The sequence below is a fragment of the Myzus persicae genome, unplaced genomic scaffold (genome assembly GCF_001856785.1).
Source record: "Myzus persicae strain clone G006 unplaced genomic scaffold, MPER_G0061.0, whole genome shotgun sequence".
NCBI classification, from domain to species: Eukaryota; Metazoa; Arthropoda; class Insecta; order Hemiptera; family Aphididae; genus Myzus; species Myzus persicae.
The window spans coordinates 428,019-445,560 of record NW_019104433.1 but is presented as its reverse complement, the minus strand read 5'-3'; the positions used below and the strand labels follow the sequence as shown (position 1 = coordinate 445,560).

The 17,542-nt window shown below is 27.8% G+C and overlaps 2 protein-coding genes across 4 annotated transcripts in view; one reads left to right on the top strand and one right to left on the bottom strand.

Moving 5' to 3' along the window:
• LOC111042148 overlaps positions 1-17,168 on the bottom strand; it is a 56,028-nt gene extending 38,860 nt beyond the window's left edge. Inside the window, exon 1 of the mRNA XM_022326671.1 lies at positions 16,759-17,168. The gene's annotated coding sequence lies outside the window, so the exon portion shown is untranslated. The remainder of the gene's footprint in view (positions 1-16,758) is intronic.
• On the top strand, positions 381-10,248 carry LOC111042149 (leucine-rich repeat serine/threonine-protein kinase 2-like). Of its 3 annotated transcripts, none has more exons than XM_022326675.1 (12): positions 381-1,006; positions 1,161-1,302; positions 1,463-1,523; positions 1,699-1,837; positions 2,189-2,278; positions 3,761-3,865; positions 4,475-4,625; positions 4,731-4,791; positions 4,963-5,101; positions 5,236-5,325; positions 5,437-5,583; positions 9,859-10,248. In XM_022326675.1, the coding sequence occupies exons 1-12, from the start codon at positions 950-952 to the stop codon at positions 9,865-9,867; spliced, it is 1,191 nt and encodes a 396-aa protein (XP_022182367.1). In that variant the 5' UTR covers positions 381-949; the 3' UTR covers positions 9,868-10,248. The 3 variants fall into 3 exon arrangements, with proteins under 3 accessions (XP_022182367.1, XP_022182366.1, XP_022182365.1); XM_022326674.1 differs by lacking the exon at positions 9,859-10,248 and having other exon boundaries at positions 381-669; positions 734-1,006; positions 5,437-6,276; XM_022326673.1 differs by lacking the exon at positions 9,859-10,248 and having other exon boundaries at positions 5,437-6,276.
• Positions 17,169-17,542: the final 374 nt, after the last annotated feature.

Below are 17,542 nucleotides of genomic sequence, written 5' to 3'. Positions count from 1 at the left end.
AGTCGATATATTATTGAAAAATATTATCGGAAAAAAAATGTTATCAAATAGTTCCGTACAATACGTACATAATATATCATGTGGTCATTATTTGGGCGGCGGGCACAATATAATTAAATGTATTATTTTTTTTTAAACCATAATTTTCTTTTTATAATTATTTGTTGAGCAAGACGTATATTAAAATGTTTTTGTATACAATTTTATTTAAAAAATCAACAGGAATTGGTGGTAAGTTCAAAGTTGTGATAGTAGAAAATGAGGGAAATATTTGTGCCCCGCCTTCAATGAACCTCACGAGCCGCCGCTATATAGACTATATATTATTATAGACTATAGAGTGACATTGTCACAAATCACAATTTACTATTTAGTATAAAATATTATTATACATTTTTAGTATGTTAGCAGAGCGTGATTGTGACGTATATTATTCCATAGAACAATATAGTATTAAAAAAAAACTGTATTTCTTGTAGTATTTGTGGAGAGATAATACATGGAACAGCGATTAAATATATCTTAATAATTAATATAGGTACCTACTTCAATATTGTTGTATGATAATTGATAGTATGATTTCAAGCATGAAAATAATTGCACAATGACACCCAGTACCGTCCAGCCTACAACTCATTATAGACATTAAAAAAGAGATAAGACAGATAAGTAAACGCCTTAATGCCTTATATTAGTATTGAGGACCTAATTTAATCAATTTATATTTAAATAGGCACATTGATGAATTAAATTAATGCTAAAACTGTGAACTGTGAAGTACAGTAATTTATAGAAAATAGGAATAGAAAGACAATATCCAGTTATCAGCTATATGCAAGTCAATCAAAAATGTAATTTTGTCAATCTAGTTAGAACATATACATTTCATAATTAAACCCAAGTTGGATTCTGAAGTAAAACCAAATACAATAACTGTGCATCTGCTATAATGGAAAAGGAATTCCCTGATACCCCAGACATACAGTCAGAGTGCAATGACAGAGAGGTACCAATATTTTTATTATTTACACATATGATAATGATAAATTCAGGTTCAGCTGGCATGAATATATAAATGTATTAATTACAAGCTAAATTTGTTCTGAAATTAATAAATGATCAACTTAAAGTAAAATAAAATTCTTATGTTTTATTAAAAGCACTACAAGTTGACAAGAGTACAACCTGAAACGACCAATAAGAAGTTTAAACTGATCATAGTGGGTCACTCAAATGTTGGAAAAAGTACTATAATAAATCATTTCTGCAGTAGTGTATACCAAGATACTGCACCAACCGCAGGTATACCTGTCTATACAAGTATAGTATTATAGCTATATGTATATGTAAGATATATAAAAATTGTTTACTAACATATAATTTAAATATTGGTTAAGGTATTTAACTAATAATTAATAACTATTACTGTTAGACATGTAATGTAATATGTTATTACACTTAGGTATGGACTTTCAAGAAATATTTGTCAGATTTGAAAACGAAACCATCCTCTTAAATATTTGGTAAAGATTATTAATTTAGTGTATAATATATCCTAAAATATGGCACCCAGGCATAATATATCATATACCTATTAAGTACACTGTTAATTTAATACTTTTACATTCAGTATTAAAACTCTCACCGTGTTTATAATTTAAAATTGAGCCAGTACTGTCATGTTTCTTATTGTTTTAGGGACACGAGTGGGACAGAAAAGCATCGCTCTTTAGCTCAATCATATTATGGAGGAGCTCATGGTGTGTTTATAGTCTATGATATAACAGATTTAAAGTCTTTGTATAAACTAGATGGGTGGATAAAAGATATTGAAAAAGTCAGTAATTGTATAATAATGAAGTTTAATTTATTATTAATTTTTGTCATTATAGTAAGAGGCAAAAAGTGAGCTGTGACTGCCAAGTATCAAGTGGCTGTTTTCCAGCTGTTTTCTATTTAAAATAGTGCTATAATTACCACTTATTGTATTGAATATGAGCTCTAACAGTTAACATTTCTTCCAAACGTAGGACCACTAGAACCCATTAAAACAAGAAAATCAACCTAAAGAGTGCAGGATGGTCGAGGCTCATTTTTCACCTCTCCTACTGTGATTGACAAGATAGTACACATATTTAAATCAGTACTTTATATGAATAAAATAAAAATCATAATTATTTTTTTTCAGTTTTCTGATGTAGATATTGTGAAAATTTTGATTGGTAACAAATGTGATGATAAAATAAACAGAGAGATATCAATCAAAGAAGGACAAGAAGTAATTATATTGAATATTACACATTAAATATCTATCATATAAATAACTACCTATTTTCAAATAATTAATTCATTAGTTGTTAAAAGACAATTTCATCCTTCAATTTGGTTAAAAAAATATTTTTCCACTCTAATTATTGTTGATGAACAGGGTTGGGGGATTTTATAACATTTGCATATTTCTTATAAGATCCATAAGTTATAGCGAATAAGCTAAAATGTGTTTCATGATAGCTGTGGTGTGTAACATAAGGTCCAAGTGTTGCTCAGGCAACACCTTAAATATTTGTGGGTGGGTGTGTATTGATAGAAGAAAAATAGGACATTTTATAGGTCGGTATAACAGTATAATGAGGGGTAGGTGACCTAAAATTATTTGAGCAACACCTATTTTTTTTATAAAACCATATTTTAGTAAATGTGTTATTAAATTATTTTCAATCGAATTGTTAAAGTAAATACAGTGGACGCCACGGATATAAGGTTCAGTCGCTTATTAGACTTAAAATTGTCTGAAACGGTCCGGACGTATCCAAATACGTTATAAAAATTTCGGTTATAAGACGCAAATTTTGTAAAAAAAAAAAAATGGTAAAAAATAAACATTTTTGGTCAAAATTTAGAAATAAATTAATGTTTTTTGCTTTATTATGTGTGTATGTACAACAAATTATATCGTCTTTCACATTTTCCAATATATTTCCGGAATATTAGTTTATAACAAAAAAAAAAACAAAATCACAATTTTTTTTCATAAATAATAAATAGGTACATTAAACATGCATTTTTTATAATTTTTTATTAATGCATATAATCATTTTTTACATGTTTTTAATTTTTTTATCAGAATTTTTTTAATTTATTCAATAATAAGTATGTCATATGTAATATGTATTAGAGTATTAAAATTAAAGAAAAATATGTAATAAAATAAAATTCATAAATATGTAATTAATTTTTTTTTCCCACTTCGCCTATAAGATTCATTCTGTTATAAGACTCACTTTGTGCTGGTCCCAATGTGAGTATTATAAGCGGCGTCCACTGTATATGAATTAAGTAAATACCAACTACGTGGAAGCGCTGATACTACGCGAGCTATGAGTCGTTCATATTTTGTATTATTTGGTTCAAATATGTAACTTTTGTTATTTATTGGCTTAGTTGGGGTTTTTTGTCCATTTTACAATAGTTATCATCTCTACTTCCAAGGGATGATTTAACGAGTGTTGAATCGCTGTATACTCTATTAATTTTAGACAATCGTCTCGTTTACGTACCTGTACTCAGAGTGACTATAAATGTTTCAAAACTTAAATCAACAATAATTTGTAAGTGATTTATAAATTATAAATTATTAAACTTTCGTTTTTTTCTTCATATTTTGTGATATTTAAGGTAATATTATGGCACATATTTATGCGATTTTAAGAGCTATAAACTCCCAACACTGTTGATGATAATAAATGTTTTGACTTTATAGATAGCAGAAGTGTATGGAATTCCATTTTTTGAAGTGTCTTCTAAAAGCAATATAAACATAGACAAATTGCTGTATACAATGATTTCTGACTGTATTAAAAAAGAGGTAAATTTTAAAAGTTAATGTTATGTTACAAAAATATGTTCAGTAGTATAATATATTTTTTAGTGCATTGATTAATGCTGAAACTCTGGAGTACAATTTCATAAAGTAACAGAAATGGTATACCAGGGTCCAGGTTATTAGCTTATGCCATGCAGGTCAATCATAAATAGACATTTTTAAACTTAGTAGAACACATAAATTTCATAAACTCATACACATACCAAATACGATACCATTGTGGAGTCCTACAAAGGAAATGGAATTACCTCGGTCCCTAACATACAGTTGAAGCACACTAATAATACAAAAATAGGCACAAATTACCTAATTTTTTTATATTACCCTTATATTATAATACATAATATATAATTTCTAAAGTCATATTATCTTAGTAATATTAGTGCTAAGTATAAGCAATTGAATTAATGGCATTATGTCCCCCAAGAACCTCCACCAGTATATTCACCAATGCAAAGAAATACCATTAATAAATTTCAGAAATTCTGGTTATCCTGGTATTAACTGCAATCTAAAATTCTTAACTTGTTTTGAAGTGTATGCATGATTAAGTACCTTAAAGTAAAATAAAATGTTTATGTTTTATTAAAGCACTACAAATTGATAAGAGTGCAACCTGATCAGAATACAATATATAAGAAGTATAAACTGATAATTGTTGGTCACTCAAATGTTGGGAAAAGTAGTATAATTCATCGTCTTGTCAAAGATGTTTACAAAGATACTTTAAAAACCACTATATGTATGAGTATAGTATTAAAATTAAAATAATATGTCTGATAATAAATATTTGTTAGATATTTAACCAATAAGGAATAATGTTATGCATTACACTTATACACTTTAGGTATCGACTTCCATAAAATATTTGTTAGATTTGAGAACGAAACCATCGAACTAAATATTTGGTAAGTATTATCAATTTAGAATTTATATTCTATAACTGGGCACCTAGATTATATATTGTTTAAATTATACTGCTAGCTTAGAACTTGAAATTTTAGTGTCATAAATGCTCTTTCGTGGAGTTATTTTAATTAAAAAATGAATCAGTACTATTGTGTTTCTCGTTGTTTTAGGGACACTGCTGGGACAGAAAGGTATCGCTCTTTAGCTCATTCATACTATAGAGGAGCTCAGGGTGTATTTATTGTATATGATATTACAGATTTAAATTCTTCATTTAAACTAGATGATTGGATAAAAGATATTGAAAATGTAAGTTATTGTGTAATAGTTAAGTTGATTGTTCTTTGATTTAATTTGTTATTCATTGTTGTCATTAATTGTGGAGATAATACAAATTTTAAATCAGTATTTTACATAAATAAATAAATGATATATTTTTTCAGTTTTCCGATTTAAATGCAGTAAAAATTTTAATTGGTAATAAATGTGACGATAAATCAAACAGAGCAATCTCAATCAAAGAAGGGCAGAAAGTAATTATATTAAATACAACACTAATATCCATCAAATAATTTATTCATCGATTAATGAAGATAATTTCCACCACTATTTTAATATATTTTGACAACTTTCAATGTTTTTAGATAGCAGAACTGTTTGGAACTCTATTTTTTGAAACGTCTTCCAAAACCAATGTGAATATAGACAAATTATTGTATACAATGATTTCAAAAATACACGAACTAGAGGTTGGAGATCAACAAACAGCAGATGAAGACTTGATAATAGTGGTAAATTCTAAATACATGTACATAATGTATTTTATAAATTAAATATTATTGTCCATGCATATTACATGTATCATGTAAATATAGAATTCATTTTCCATATTTTACAAACTATTTGTATCCAGTTCTAAACTAATGTTGTATACAATTCCTTTAATCGATATATATCAACAGTTGATAATTTAGTATCATACATTATACAGAAATTAAAAAAAATAATTATTATTATTTAAAATATTCTATTGAATTGTATAGTATTGTTTATTTAATATTGTACCTACTAATTACTATGTAGTATCAAGTATGTACTATTACTAAATACTACGTCTATACCTAGCCTACAGCTTATTAGTTTATATACTTAAGGCGGAAATGGCGATGAAGAAACATATCGGCTATTTTATAAACTAAACAAGATAACTGATATATTATTTATTTAATCGAATACGATATGTAAATTTATTTTGTTAAAGTATCTTTATCTTTGTTATTTGTACCCGCATAATTCATACTCCATCAATACATAATAATATAATATATCACTTATAAACAATATAGTTAATAGTTATACTGTTATGGAAATAAGCTACCTTTATACAACGTATAACGGTCTAATGTCTCACATATTGTTATCGAAAATAAAATATTATGGTTTAGTGTTATTTTAACAGGTTATATAATCATATTTTAGTACATTTAAATTAAATTGTAATAGTGTGTCATATCAAATTATATCTGTTTATTATTTTTTTTTTTGTGTCTGTCATCATGGGTTTTTGCAGTAAAATTACTTCGATTTTCTTCAACAGCAACTTTTCTGGTCGGAAAGTGACTCTAGTTGGTGCTTAAAAGATTTTAAAATTTAAAATTCCAAATAGTTTTCAAAAGCAACAGGAAAAACAAACAAAAAATTAAGAAAAAAGGGAATTTGTACGCAAAACAAGTTTTCAAAAAAATCAATTTTGGTTTTTACTTTTTAGTGTAACTCTAAAAAAATGACCAGATACATGACATTTTCACTGAATATTTTTGTTAGCTTTTTCTTTACACCATACAATTTTCAAAATATTTTGACTTGTATTGAACTATAATAGGCATATGAAATTTTCGATTATAATTTAGGTTTTGTAAACTAAAGTCGATAAAAAAATTTTCGCTCGGTCAAAAAACTTGTAAATGTAATACAAGGTTTCTCGTAAGTTCTTTCTAGTGGAAATTAAATAAAAAGTCGAGCTTAAATCCACAATAATTTTTTATGAGTGTTTGAATTTAGAATTTTGACAAAATTCGTAAAAATCAAGAAAATTACTTTAAGTAAATTATTTTATTTCTTGTCAGGTGGCACTGCTGGGAGCCTTCCTTCTCTTTGAATTGTTATATTCTTTAAGTCACCACACTTACTTATTATACACTGTATGTATAGATTGTAAATACACTTTTATTTAATAAAAAAAAAAAAAAAGTAAATTATTTTAAGTTAGAAATTCATACTAATTTTTATTTTTATATCTAAGATTTGAAAATTTAATACACAACTCTTGATATATTGTTACAATAGCAATTGCAAAACATTAAAAATACATTGGCATGATTTTTTTTATAAGCATTTAAAGTTGAAATGTTGACAATATTTATCAAATTGAAAATGATTTTGTAGTTAAAAATTCATATAATGTTCGACTTTTATAGCTTAAGATTGAACATTTTAAACATAGTTCTACTTAAGAAGTTTTTTCCGTAACTAATAAAAAATCTAAAAAATATTTAAATACAGTTATTTTTTATAGACATTTTAAGTTCAAATTTGGACAATATTACATATTCACACAACGAATAACGTTTATCATTTTGTTGTAATTCGGTTCCAAAACGGTAGTGTTTCATGTGTTTGAATGCCGTATGTCTGAACTTCAAGTGTACGAAAGATTGTTTGTTCGAAAGACGTTTTGTATGAAAAGGTCGTGTGTTCAAAATTATCGATAAACGAAAACAACATGAATTTTACCATAATATTTATTATTCGTTGATTCGATGGTCTGTGTAAAAAGTTAAATTTAAAAATATAAAAAGTCGTAAAATAAATAAGTCATTAATAAATGTAAATGTTAAATTAAAAAAAAAAACTAAAAACTTAAATTGTATGATAGTCCTCGTAAAAACTCAATAAATATATTTATTTATTATTTATTTCTGAATTTTTTAGTCTTAGAACTAAATTTTGAATTCGTTGTTCCCGTTCTTCTTTGCATGTTTTTTTTTTTACTTGTTCCGCCTTGAACAATTCGATCTATAGAGTTTTCAGTTTCATTCTGAATTTTTTAGAACTCTCTCATCAATTTGTAAACTCCTGGTTGTTTGGATACTAATCTATAAACATTTTTTACATATTATAACCCCGTTATAACGTTCACTTTGCAACAAATTATGTTATGGCTATTGATACAGTGTTTCTACCTATTAAGTCGACCGTGCTATGATTCAGTAATATTTGCTGTTCTTGGCAGATTTTCATCAACTCTTGAAGAGGTTTAATACGTCCGCGTAGTCTCATAGCTGGTTTACCATTAATGTAGGTATTTCCAAAATATTCTAAAAGTGATTGTTCTCTTTAGTTGTCACTAAATAATAATTTCACAATTTCCCAACCTTCGATTACCTAAAAAAAAAGTGTTGTGTATTTTTTTTTTAATACGTACTCTGTTTACTGGGGGAAAATAAAAAGCCGGCAAATGCCGATAAATCAAATTAAATTGGGTCTTCCATGTACTTTGTAGATAGCCCTCTTTTTGAATATGGTGCCAGATATTTTGACAAAAATGAAAAAAACAATCAGAATGCGTTACAAATGAAAAGACGACATTGATCGCGTCGACTGAAGCTTTTTCAAAGTCCGTTATTATTTCAAGTTCATTATTATTTTCGAAATTCATATTATTTTCAATCGCAAAATTAGTAAACACATTTAGCACTGTTTTATAATCATCTTCAGTTTGGTTGGTCATCAGCCGTATAGGGTATAGCAATGGTACACAAATGTTATTGATACCTCGTGAAATTGACCCACGTATTGTAAATATCTGTTTAAAAATTCCAGGACAAGCCTTGAATGTTCCATCAGCAAGCCAAAAATATGATTCTCACAAGTATATACAATCCTAAACTGTTTTGAAAATCATAAATTTATTATTTCCTTTGATTACATTTTTCAAAAGGAAAGGTTGTCCTGAAATTGTATTTTAAAGTTCCGAAGGAGGTATAAAATTTAGTGAAATTGGTTCTAGTTCTTTCCCTTTCTCTGCCTTTTTACGATTTGCTTAGGTGCGTTTTTAGTTACTTGAGATGAAATTATGACATCGCAATTCGCAATTTCGTCCAGATATATTTGATTTGATGAGTCTTATGAAGCTTGAGCACATTTTTTTAAATTTTGCGTTGAATTTTAACGGCATCTGGTGCGTGGTAATGATCATTAATAATAAAACAATCGTCTTGTTTATGTTCACCGTGATCAAATATTGTCCAAAATGTTGGTCCACATCGTTATGTGCATTTCCAATAATATATATTATTTTTATCACGTATTCGCAGTAGTATCTTATCAAGCATGAATTCATAATTATTTACAAGTAACATTTTCTTGTCGTGTATACTTTTAAACGTCTTTAAACTTGCCATTTAAAAAAGAAAAATCACTTACACAAATTGAATAAAATATTATTTAAAAACAACATTCAAACGAAATTGTGTTCGACACTTTTGTAATGATGTATAAAGCCGTACTGATAGACGACAGACAAAAAAAAACATCGAGAATACCTGTAATACTTAAATCAGTAAAGTTTATCGATAATTATTACGAACATACGACCTTTCTTACACACAGTCTTTCGAACAGATAATCTTTCGGATTCGGACACTTGAAGTTCGGACATACGGCATTCGAACACATGACTCCTTACCTTCCAAAACAGCCCAATTTTACATAAGTATATTTAATATTTTTCCAGCATCACTGATAATTTAGGAATAATATTAATTCAACTTATCAGTAGTATGAAGTAATAACAATATAAAATATCCTAGACTGATTTACAGTCTCCGTTCGGAATCGTTTTTGGTATACAATTATATGATATCATAGAATTCAAATTTAATACCATCCAATACAGCGACCTTCTACACACCTAATATACAGCAGAGTGACTTCCACTTACTCGCTTTTTTAATAATGAAAATACCTTAAACTGTAATTGATTATGTATTTTTGTTCTTTTATAGGTAATGTGATTATTCGGGTAAAGATTAATGTATCCACGATGATTTAAATTATGTCAATTCTTAAGACGCTTTATCGAAATTGCAGCGTTTCTCCTAGATTGGCAATAAATTTATTCCAGGACAGCATACCCGGCATCGAACCTATATAATCCAGCTTTGCTACTCTGGGTTCACCACCGGGAAAATCCTGCGTTTTCCGTTTTGACCACGATCCACGAAAAGTTTATGCGGTTTATATAGTGTTACGAATTTTAAAGATCTAAATATAGGAGGTCAGGTTGAAACATTAAGTGACAAATTAATAAAAATATGTTTAAGTTTTAAATTTGTCTACATTTTTAAAGAAATTTAGGTCACGATTGAAATCTCAAATCGATAAAAATCTTTTTAAAGAAATCAAAATATCTACCCATAATATTAAAATTGAAAATTGTTTTAATAAAGTTCTGTAGTAAGTTAATTTATTTATAAACTTAAATGCATTATGTGCCTATATGTCGTACGCTATGAGGTATTTAAAAAAGATTATGTAAGTAAGATTTTTGATTATGGTGAATAAATAATTTGAGCCTCCCTAGATGTTTATCCAGTTACGGCACTGCGGGGTTGATCACTGATTGATTCAAATTAAATATATAAAATATACATTTAATTTAACCATAAGTAAATAATCTTAAATAAATCTTACATTACTAGTTTCAAGTGCCATATGTATTATGTGTATAATACAATTATACTTCAGTGATACATAACTACATAAGTAGTAAGTATTCAAGTACCAAGTATCAAACGGAATAAAAGCCTATAGGTATTTATAGGTACAGAGATATATATTAATTTATTACACTTAGTTAATTTCTGTTGAATAAATACAAATCTTCTACGGATATAATGATATTATTTTTTATGTAGTGATTATTAATATATTATATTATACTATTAGTGTACTGACATATATCATAATAACAATTTGGTGTAACATAAATGAAAAATTATACAACTTATATTATACTAACTACTGAGTACAAATGGGCCACTCATATTAGTTCAATTTAACCTTCCTGCCTAAACTTATATACAATTATATTTTAAATTTTAATATTGAATTACCAGCTACAACAAACATCACCTTGGCTACTTACGCAGACGACACCGCAATACTTTGTGCTAATAATGACCGTGACGAAGCATCCAATTGTTTACAAACACACTTAGATTCTATCGACAACTGGGCAACCAAGTGGTGAATAAAAATAAATCCAGAAAAATCTGTTTATGTACCATTTACTTTAAAAAGAACATAACCCCTACCTGTTCACTTTCAAGGTACTCAAATTCCATCATCTCCAAATGTCAAATATCTCGGAATTACCATTAATAAAAGATTAACCTGGGGCCCACACCTTAAACAAAAAAGAAAAACCCTCAACAGCCGCCATCACCTATTTCGTCCGATTTTAAAGTCAAAACTACCAGTGCACACCAAACTTATAATGTATAAATCTCTCTTGCGTCCAATATGGGCATATGCAATCCAAATTTGGGGCTGTGCTAAGCCGTCCCAAATTCGCACGATACAATCATTCCAGTCCATTACCCTCCGTATGATAACGTAAGCTCCTTGGTTTGCTTCCAACTCTTCACTACACTCTGATCTAAAAATCGAGTCAGTTGACCAATTAGCCACCAAACATTACAGATCCTTCTACTCCAAACTACCTTCCCATACTAAACCGTTAGTATCACAAATCTCATCTACTCAACGCATAAATCCCATCCATAGGCTCAAAAGAAAATACTGCAGAGATTTGTTAATCTAAAATAAATTCACGTTGTGTTTCATCACTGGTTGGTCTCCCTCTTCATATTAACATATAACATGTACATAAATTATCTAATTTACTTATTGTGATGTCAAACACAGATTGTAAATATCAAATAAAAAAATAAAAAATAAAATAAATTTTGAATCACATTATATATTTACATTCTCTTATCAGTATATTTATGTAAAATTTGTTAAATATAAATTAAGTTTCTTGAATTCCCATGTATGAATTACATATTATTAATTAAATATATAATAAACAAAATAAATTACTTGTACACTAACCATTTTACTGAAATAGGGCTTGCAATGCATAAATAAATAACTTTCTTCGATTAATTAAATAAATAGCAAACTGCTGTTAAGCACTTAAGGATAGTAGGAAAATCCTATTAATAGGAAACTCAAAATTAAACCTTTATAGTTTAGTCGAAAACCATTGTTTATCTGATGTATATGTATATTACTTTGGATCGATACAGACATCGGCCGTATTCTCAAGTGAATAACACTACCTATTATAGTATATTATATGAAATTTCAAATAATCTCAAAAGCTGTATCAAATAGTCTTATCAATTTTAATGTTATATGCTATATACTATACACTATATGATTATATGAATATGGTAATGCTTCTAAAAAAACAGAAGTAATATCAGTTATTTCAGCATAATAAAAATTATAAACCATATATTATATAACCATTTAAAATTAATTAAAATAAAAAACAAAAAATTATGTTGAAAGCTGAAGTTTTCCGCCATACAGTACCGCAAAATATCAGCATAAAAGCGTCGGAGGTGATGAATGATGATATTATAACAGCTTTTGACGGAAACTTTTTGTTAGGCGAAGGTCAACGAAATCATTGAAGTGAAATAGTACATACATATACACATTTATTAACACTAAGTGTATATTCCTCTAAGAAGACTTTGATACGATTACAATTGTTTCAAGAACGTGCAACCGGCAGTTTTAATGTAGGTGTAATGATAGCCACAAAGTTGTTGGCCGAGAACCAGTCGTTTACAAAACATTTGACTAATTGCTCGTTATTATCGCATCTTTTAAAATGGAAATAGGTCTGTGTTTGAGGTATTATTACTTATGGTTTTTTGGCGAAGGGCAAAGGAAAGTTAAAGGGATCCAATACAGTTTGAAACAATATATAAATATTATATAATAGGTATGTAAGTATATGGTATGCGAAGGAAATCATTATGGGTAAAGCTTCACAGCACGCACATTTAGTTTTTATAACAGGCATCATCCGTATTCCGTAGTGTACCCAGAAACGAATAAACGATCACCGTTGAAATTGAATTAGAACAATGATTATAGTGGCCACTACTTATTCGATAGTTTTAAAATATGATGATGTAATATAATATGTGATATTTACAATAAGTTCTGCACTTTGATTATCCATGAAACATAATAAAATATAATAAACATAATTCAAGATTCGGGTCTAAATTATAAACTTTAAAATATGTATACAACCACGACTTAAATGTCAATAAAAAGATTGTCTTGTTATTTATCAATTAATTTCAATAATAAATTATAGTACCAACTTAATTTTTGAACTTAAAGGTTTTTAGTATTAAGTGAGCAATATTTTCATTCTTTTTTTTTTGTAACCACTTCGATTAATATAAATCCAAAAATTAAATATATTGATATATATATATATATATATATATATATGTATATCATCTACACAAGGCTGAAGACATCAGGTATACAATTCAAAATATCAAATAGTCAGATATTTATATAATTCTATTATTATTTATGTTATACCTATGTGCATAATAATATAAGTAGTTTTATTCAAGAATTTCAGGGTTATACACCCCATCCCTGCATTTTACGCCAGTTACCTGTTATAATAAATTAAACAATAACAATTAATAAATATATATATTTGACATAGTAGTATCATATATATCTTTAGTTTACAAATCGTGTAGAATTCTTAAGAGTTAACTTAAAAATATTAATTAAAAGATATTCTATTGAAAACAATTAAACAAAACACAATTAAACATTTATTCTAAAATATTTATGCCAGGTTACACAAACTATCACTAAACATTAAAATGATCAATAGTGAGCTAATATGGTATCTTAAACAAGATTTAGTGGACCATAATTGGTCCATTTAATTTTAGTTTACCTTTAAACTAATTAATTTTTTATTCAACTCGGCATCAGAGTATTATAATATTATAATATTATAACAGTGCTAAAATTTAAAAAAAGGATAGAGGATACGCCATCCATGCTCACATAGTTTATATTATTTATTAAAATCTATATATTATATTAAGTATGTCAAGTGCAAGCGATATATTTATACATTTTTTTAAAACCATTCTTGACTTGACATTTAAGTTTATACCGTTTATATTAACATGCCAATTTTTTCTTGTATACATATAAATATATAATCAAATTTTATTAATGATTAATAGTAGTCATTAGGCATGTATGTCTATCCTAATATTTCAAATCTATAATTTTTATAAATTATATTTGTCAGTATCAAAATTGAATTATAAGCATATGGCTTTGAAGCATAGAAGCTCGGTTTATTTACAACCTAAATCTTAACAGCGTGTTTCATGAAATTTTTAAAAATAAATATAGTGTAATAATATATTAATACAAATTATGAAGGTATTCGGCCTGTTTTGTAGGAGAGCACGGTTAGTACGAAATTTTTAGGACGCTTATGAAATTGATGCACTTTTATATTTTAGATTATAATTGTCTATCGGTATATAATGCTACCGAAATGACATTAAGGTGGGCTATCTAGTCGTGTGCGCTCTACCAGAAACATTGGGACTAGAGTATATTTTCGAAGTGATTATGTTAAAAGTGGTTTTAATGACAACTCAAATAATATTCGAAGTTATTATGAATAAGTTATTATATTATCCACGGCACTGATCATCATCGTCTCATTTTTATCACTTACAAATGTTCGCTTTTAAATTTTGAATTAAAATATTTATGCCATATCCCTTTAAAAGGTGTTAAGGTGTACTATTGTTGTTATAGAATATAAGAATGTTATTTTTTAAGGTAAATAAATAATTTAAGTACAATATTACTTTTTTAGACAATGTATAATACTTTATACCATAATCATCACGATGGTTTCTACTTTCTATTGTATATGGTCATTAGTTATATGATTAAACAAGTTATAAATAAGCAGGTATAATGTATACCTACTTCCCAATTTCATTGTGTATTTAAATTAATCATTGAGTTAATCAATTTTTACTTTCTGAAACAACTATATTAGTAATTTATAGGAAATGTAATATCGCAGGACGCCAGGTGTTTAATTATTAACTTTGAAAAATCGTAATTAAATTTGAATTATATACCTACTCTGAGGAAATTTAATTAAGTTAGTTAAAATGTTTTTAGTCATGTAATCTTGAAATTCAAATTCAAAAAAAGAGTACCGTGGTCATATTTATATTAAATCAAATGCTCTTATGTGTATCTGTATATGAATGTTGACGAATGAAATTAGTTATTTCACTGGATGTCAAAAGTATGGATATTTAAATAAAGAATAACAACAAACGTACTCGCATATCTTAATGCATTATATAAATTATATTCATATACCTATCCCCAGATAATTTATTTAAAGCTAATTTAAACAGGTTGTTTAATGTTCAAACACCAAATAATTTGTATACAAAAAATAATAAATGTTTTGTGGTATTAATCTTTATACTTATAGGTCACAACTGATTATAACTTATAAGTCATAAACTCATAACAAATATAATTTATTTTTATATAAGTAGGTATATAATACTATTATAGGTTTACGTTCAATGAGCATGATTTTTTAAAGAATGAAAATAAATGTATCATATGATGATACAGGCAGGTATATAAATATTAACTGTGTTTAAATGAAAACTATATTTTGAAGATTAAAAAATATGAACATACTTTACATTATTATACCGATAATATTTTCATTGAGTACTTTAAGGAAATACAAAATATAATAATGTTCCCGTATATATTTGAAAGAGTATTAATTTAAAATGAACTGAGCAATATCAAGTAGTTTTATTGTTGTATTTTTGAATAAATCATATTTGTAATTTGTTTCATTATTATTATTGAACTGTTGTTATTTAGTGTAATAATGGTTTTATGTTGTTTTGTTGATGATACCCTTGACATATACTAGCATAAAAAGTAACAAAGATGTATTTATTAAATGGTATTATTTATATTATATATACAATATGCATGGAAATATCAAATATATTAAAAGTATTGTAAATGTAAATCTGATAAATACCATTAACGGGGAATCCTAAGACGGCGCATTGTGTATGCAATTTCACTACATATATGAATTGAATGCGTCACGACTCATAATAAATGTTTACCCTTCGGGCTATAAATTATTACTCTTTTCGAAAATATTACACGCGTACAGCTTGAATGAAGCTATAATAATTATCTGTCGGGCTTATCATTATATTTTATTATTTATTAAATTGTATTTAGTATGAGACTAGGGGTTAGTTTAGTAAAGTTTCAGTTCTTCAAAATACTGCAGAGAAGAATAAATAAGATATTAGAAAACTCTTTTTCGCTTATCATCAACAGCTATCGTAATAAAATCACGGAAAATGATATTAATACACTGCGATACAATAACTAACGATCGATTAATTGTGTAAACGAATCTATAAATAAATCTATTCTTATATAATGTAATAATTGAAAATAATTATTGGTCGAGCGTGCCCCTACATAATAAAATATGTCAATGTACTAAAATAGTAAAATATGATTATATGACCTGTTGAAATAACACTAGACCTAGACCATAATATTTTAATTTCGATACCAATATGTGAGATATTAGACATGTTATACGTTGTATAATTGTTCGCAGCTTATTTCCATAACAGTACAACTATTAACTATATTATTATGTATAAGTATAAGTTATATTTTTAGCTGTATTATTAATTGCATTAGTAACGTACAAAGAAACTCACCTGTAAATTGTGGACGGCCGGTTGCTAATCTGAGGATACTGCCAAGGAGGACATCGTTTTAGAGACCGGAGACCTAAATACAACAATATCACAACACGATATAGCACACTGGAAGCGTCTGACGCGGTCGTGGCAGATCGAACGGGCGACTGCGTTCCGTCTTCGAATCGCTGGACACACAGAGATAACTACAAAATTATTTCTCAAAAAATTTTCCGGAAACCAAACAACGAGTACGGCAGAAACGAATACCGATTTTGATGATTTATGACACACTGCTGCAGGAATACTGTAATAATAATAATAATAAAAATAATAATATAATATTAATATGTTATACGAGCGAGCGTATTATAATATGAGCGGTTCGTCTGTATCGCGGTGGGAATACGAGTGTCCGGTCACTTGCCTGTTGGCATGTTGACTAATAATATATAATGATCACATCGTCGTCATCGCTGCCGCCGTCGTCGTTGTACTCGTCGCCGCCGCCGCCGATCGTCCCGTCGCCATGGGAACGCAGCAGCCTGGCACGACCGTATTATATATATATATATATTATTATACATAGAGTGGTCCATGCGCTTTGCAGCCGCGTCCGTGACGTATATATGCGGACAATAACAACGACGACGGTGTTGTGTACACATATACTACGGCACGACGATAGCAAAACCTATCCGAAGTTCGACCAAAAGGGAGAGGGGGGAGGGACGATTAAAAAAAATGTAATGCTCCTCCCTCTCCCATCCCTCCTGCAACTTTTTAAATTTTATTTTTAAAC

Bases quoted from the DNA above. Each gene is read 5' to 3' on its own strand.
- LOC111042149 (XM_022326674.1), top strand. From the start codon at position 950: ATGGAAAAGGAATTCCCTGATACCCCAGACATACAGTCAGAGTGCAAT. The intron at 4,626-4,730 runs GTATGAGTATAG...TATACACTTTAG, and splicing joins TACTTTAAAAACCACTATAT to GTATCGACTTCCATAAAATA. The intron at 5,102-5,235 runs GTAAGTTATTGT...ATATTTTTTCAG, and splicing joins GGATAAAAGATATTGAAAAT to TTTTCCGATTTAAATGCAGT.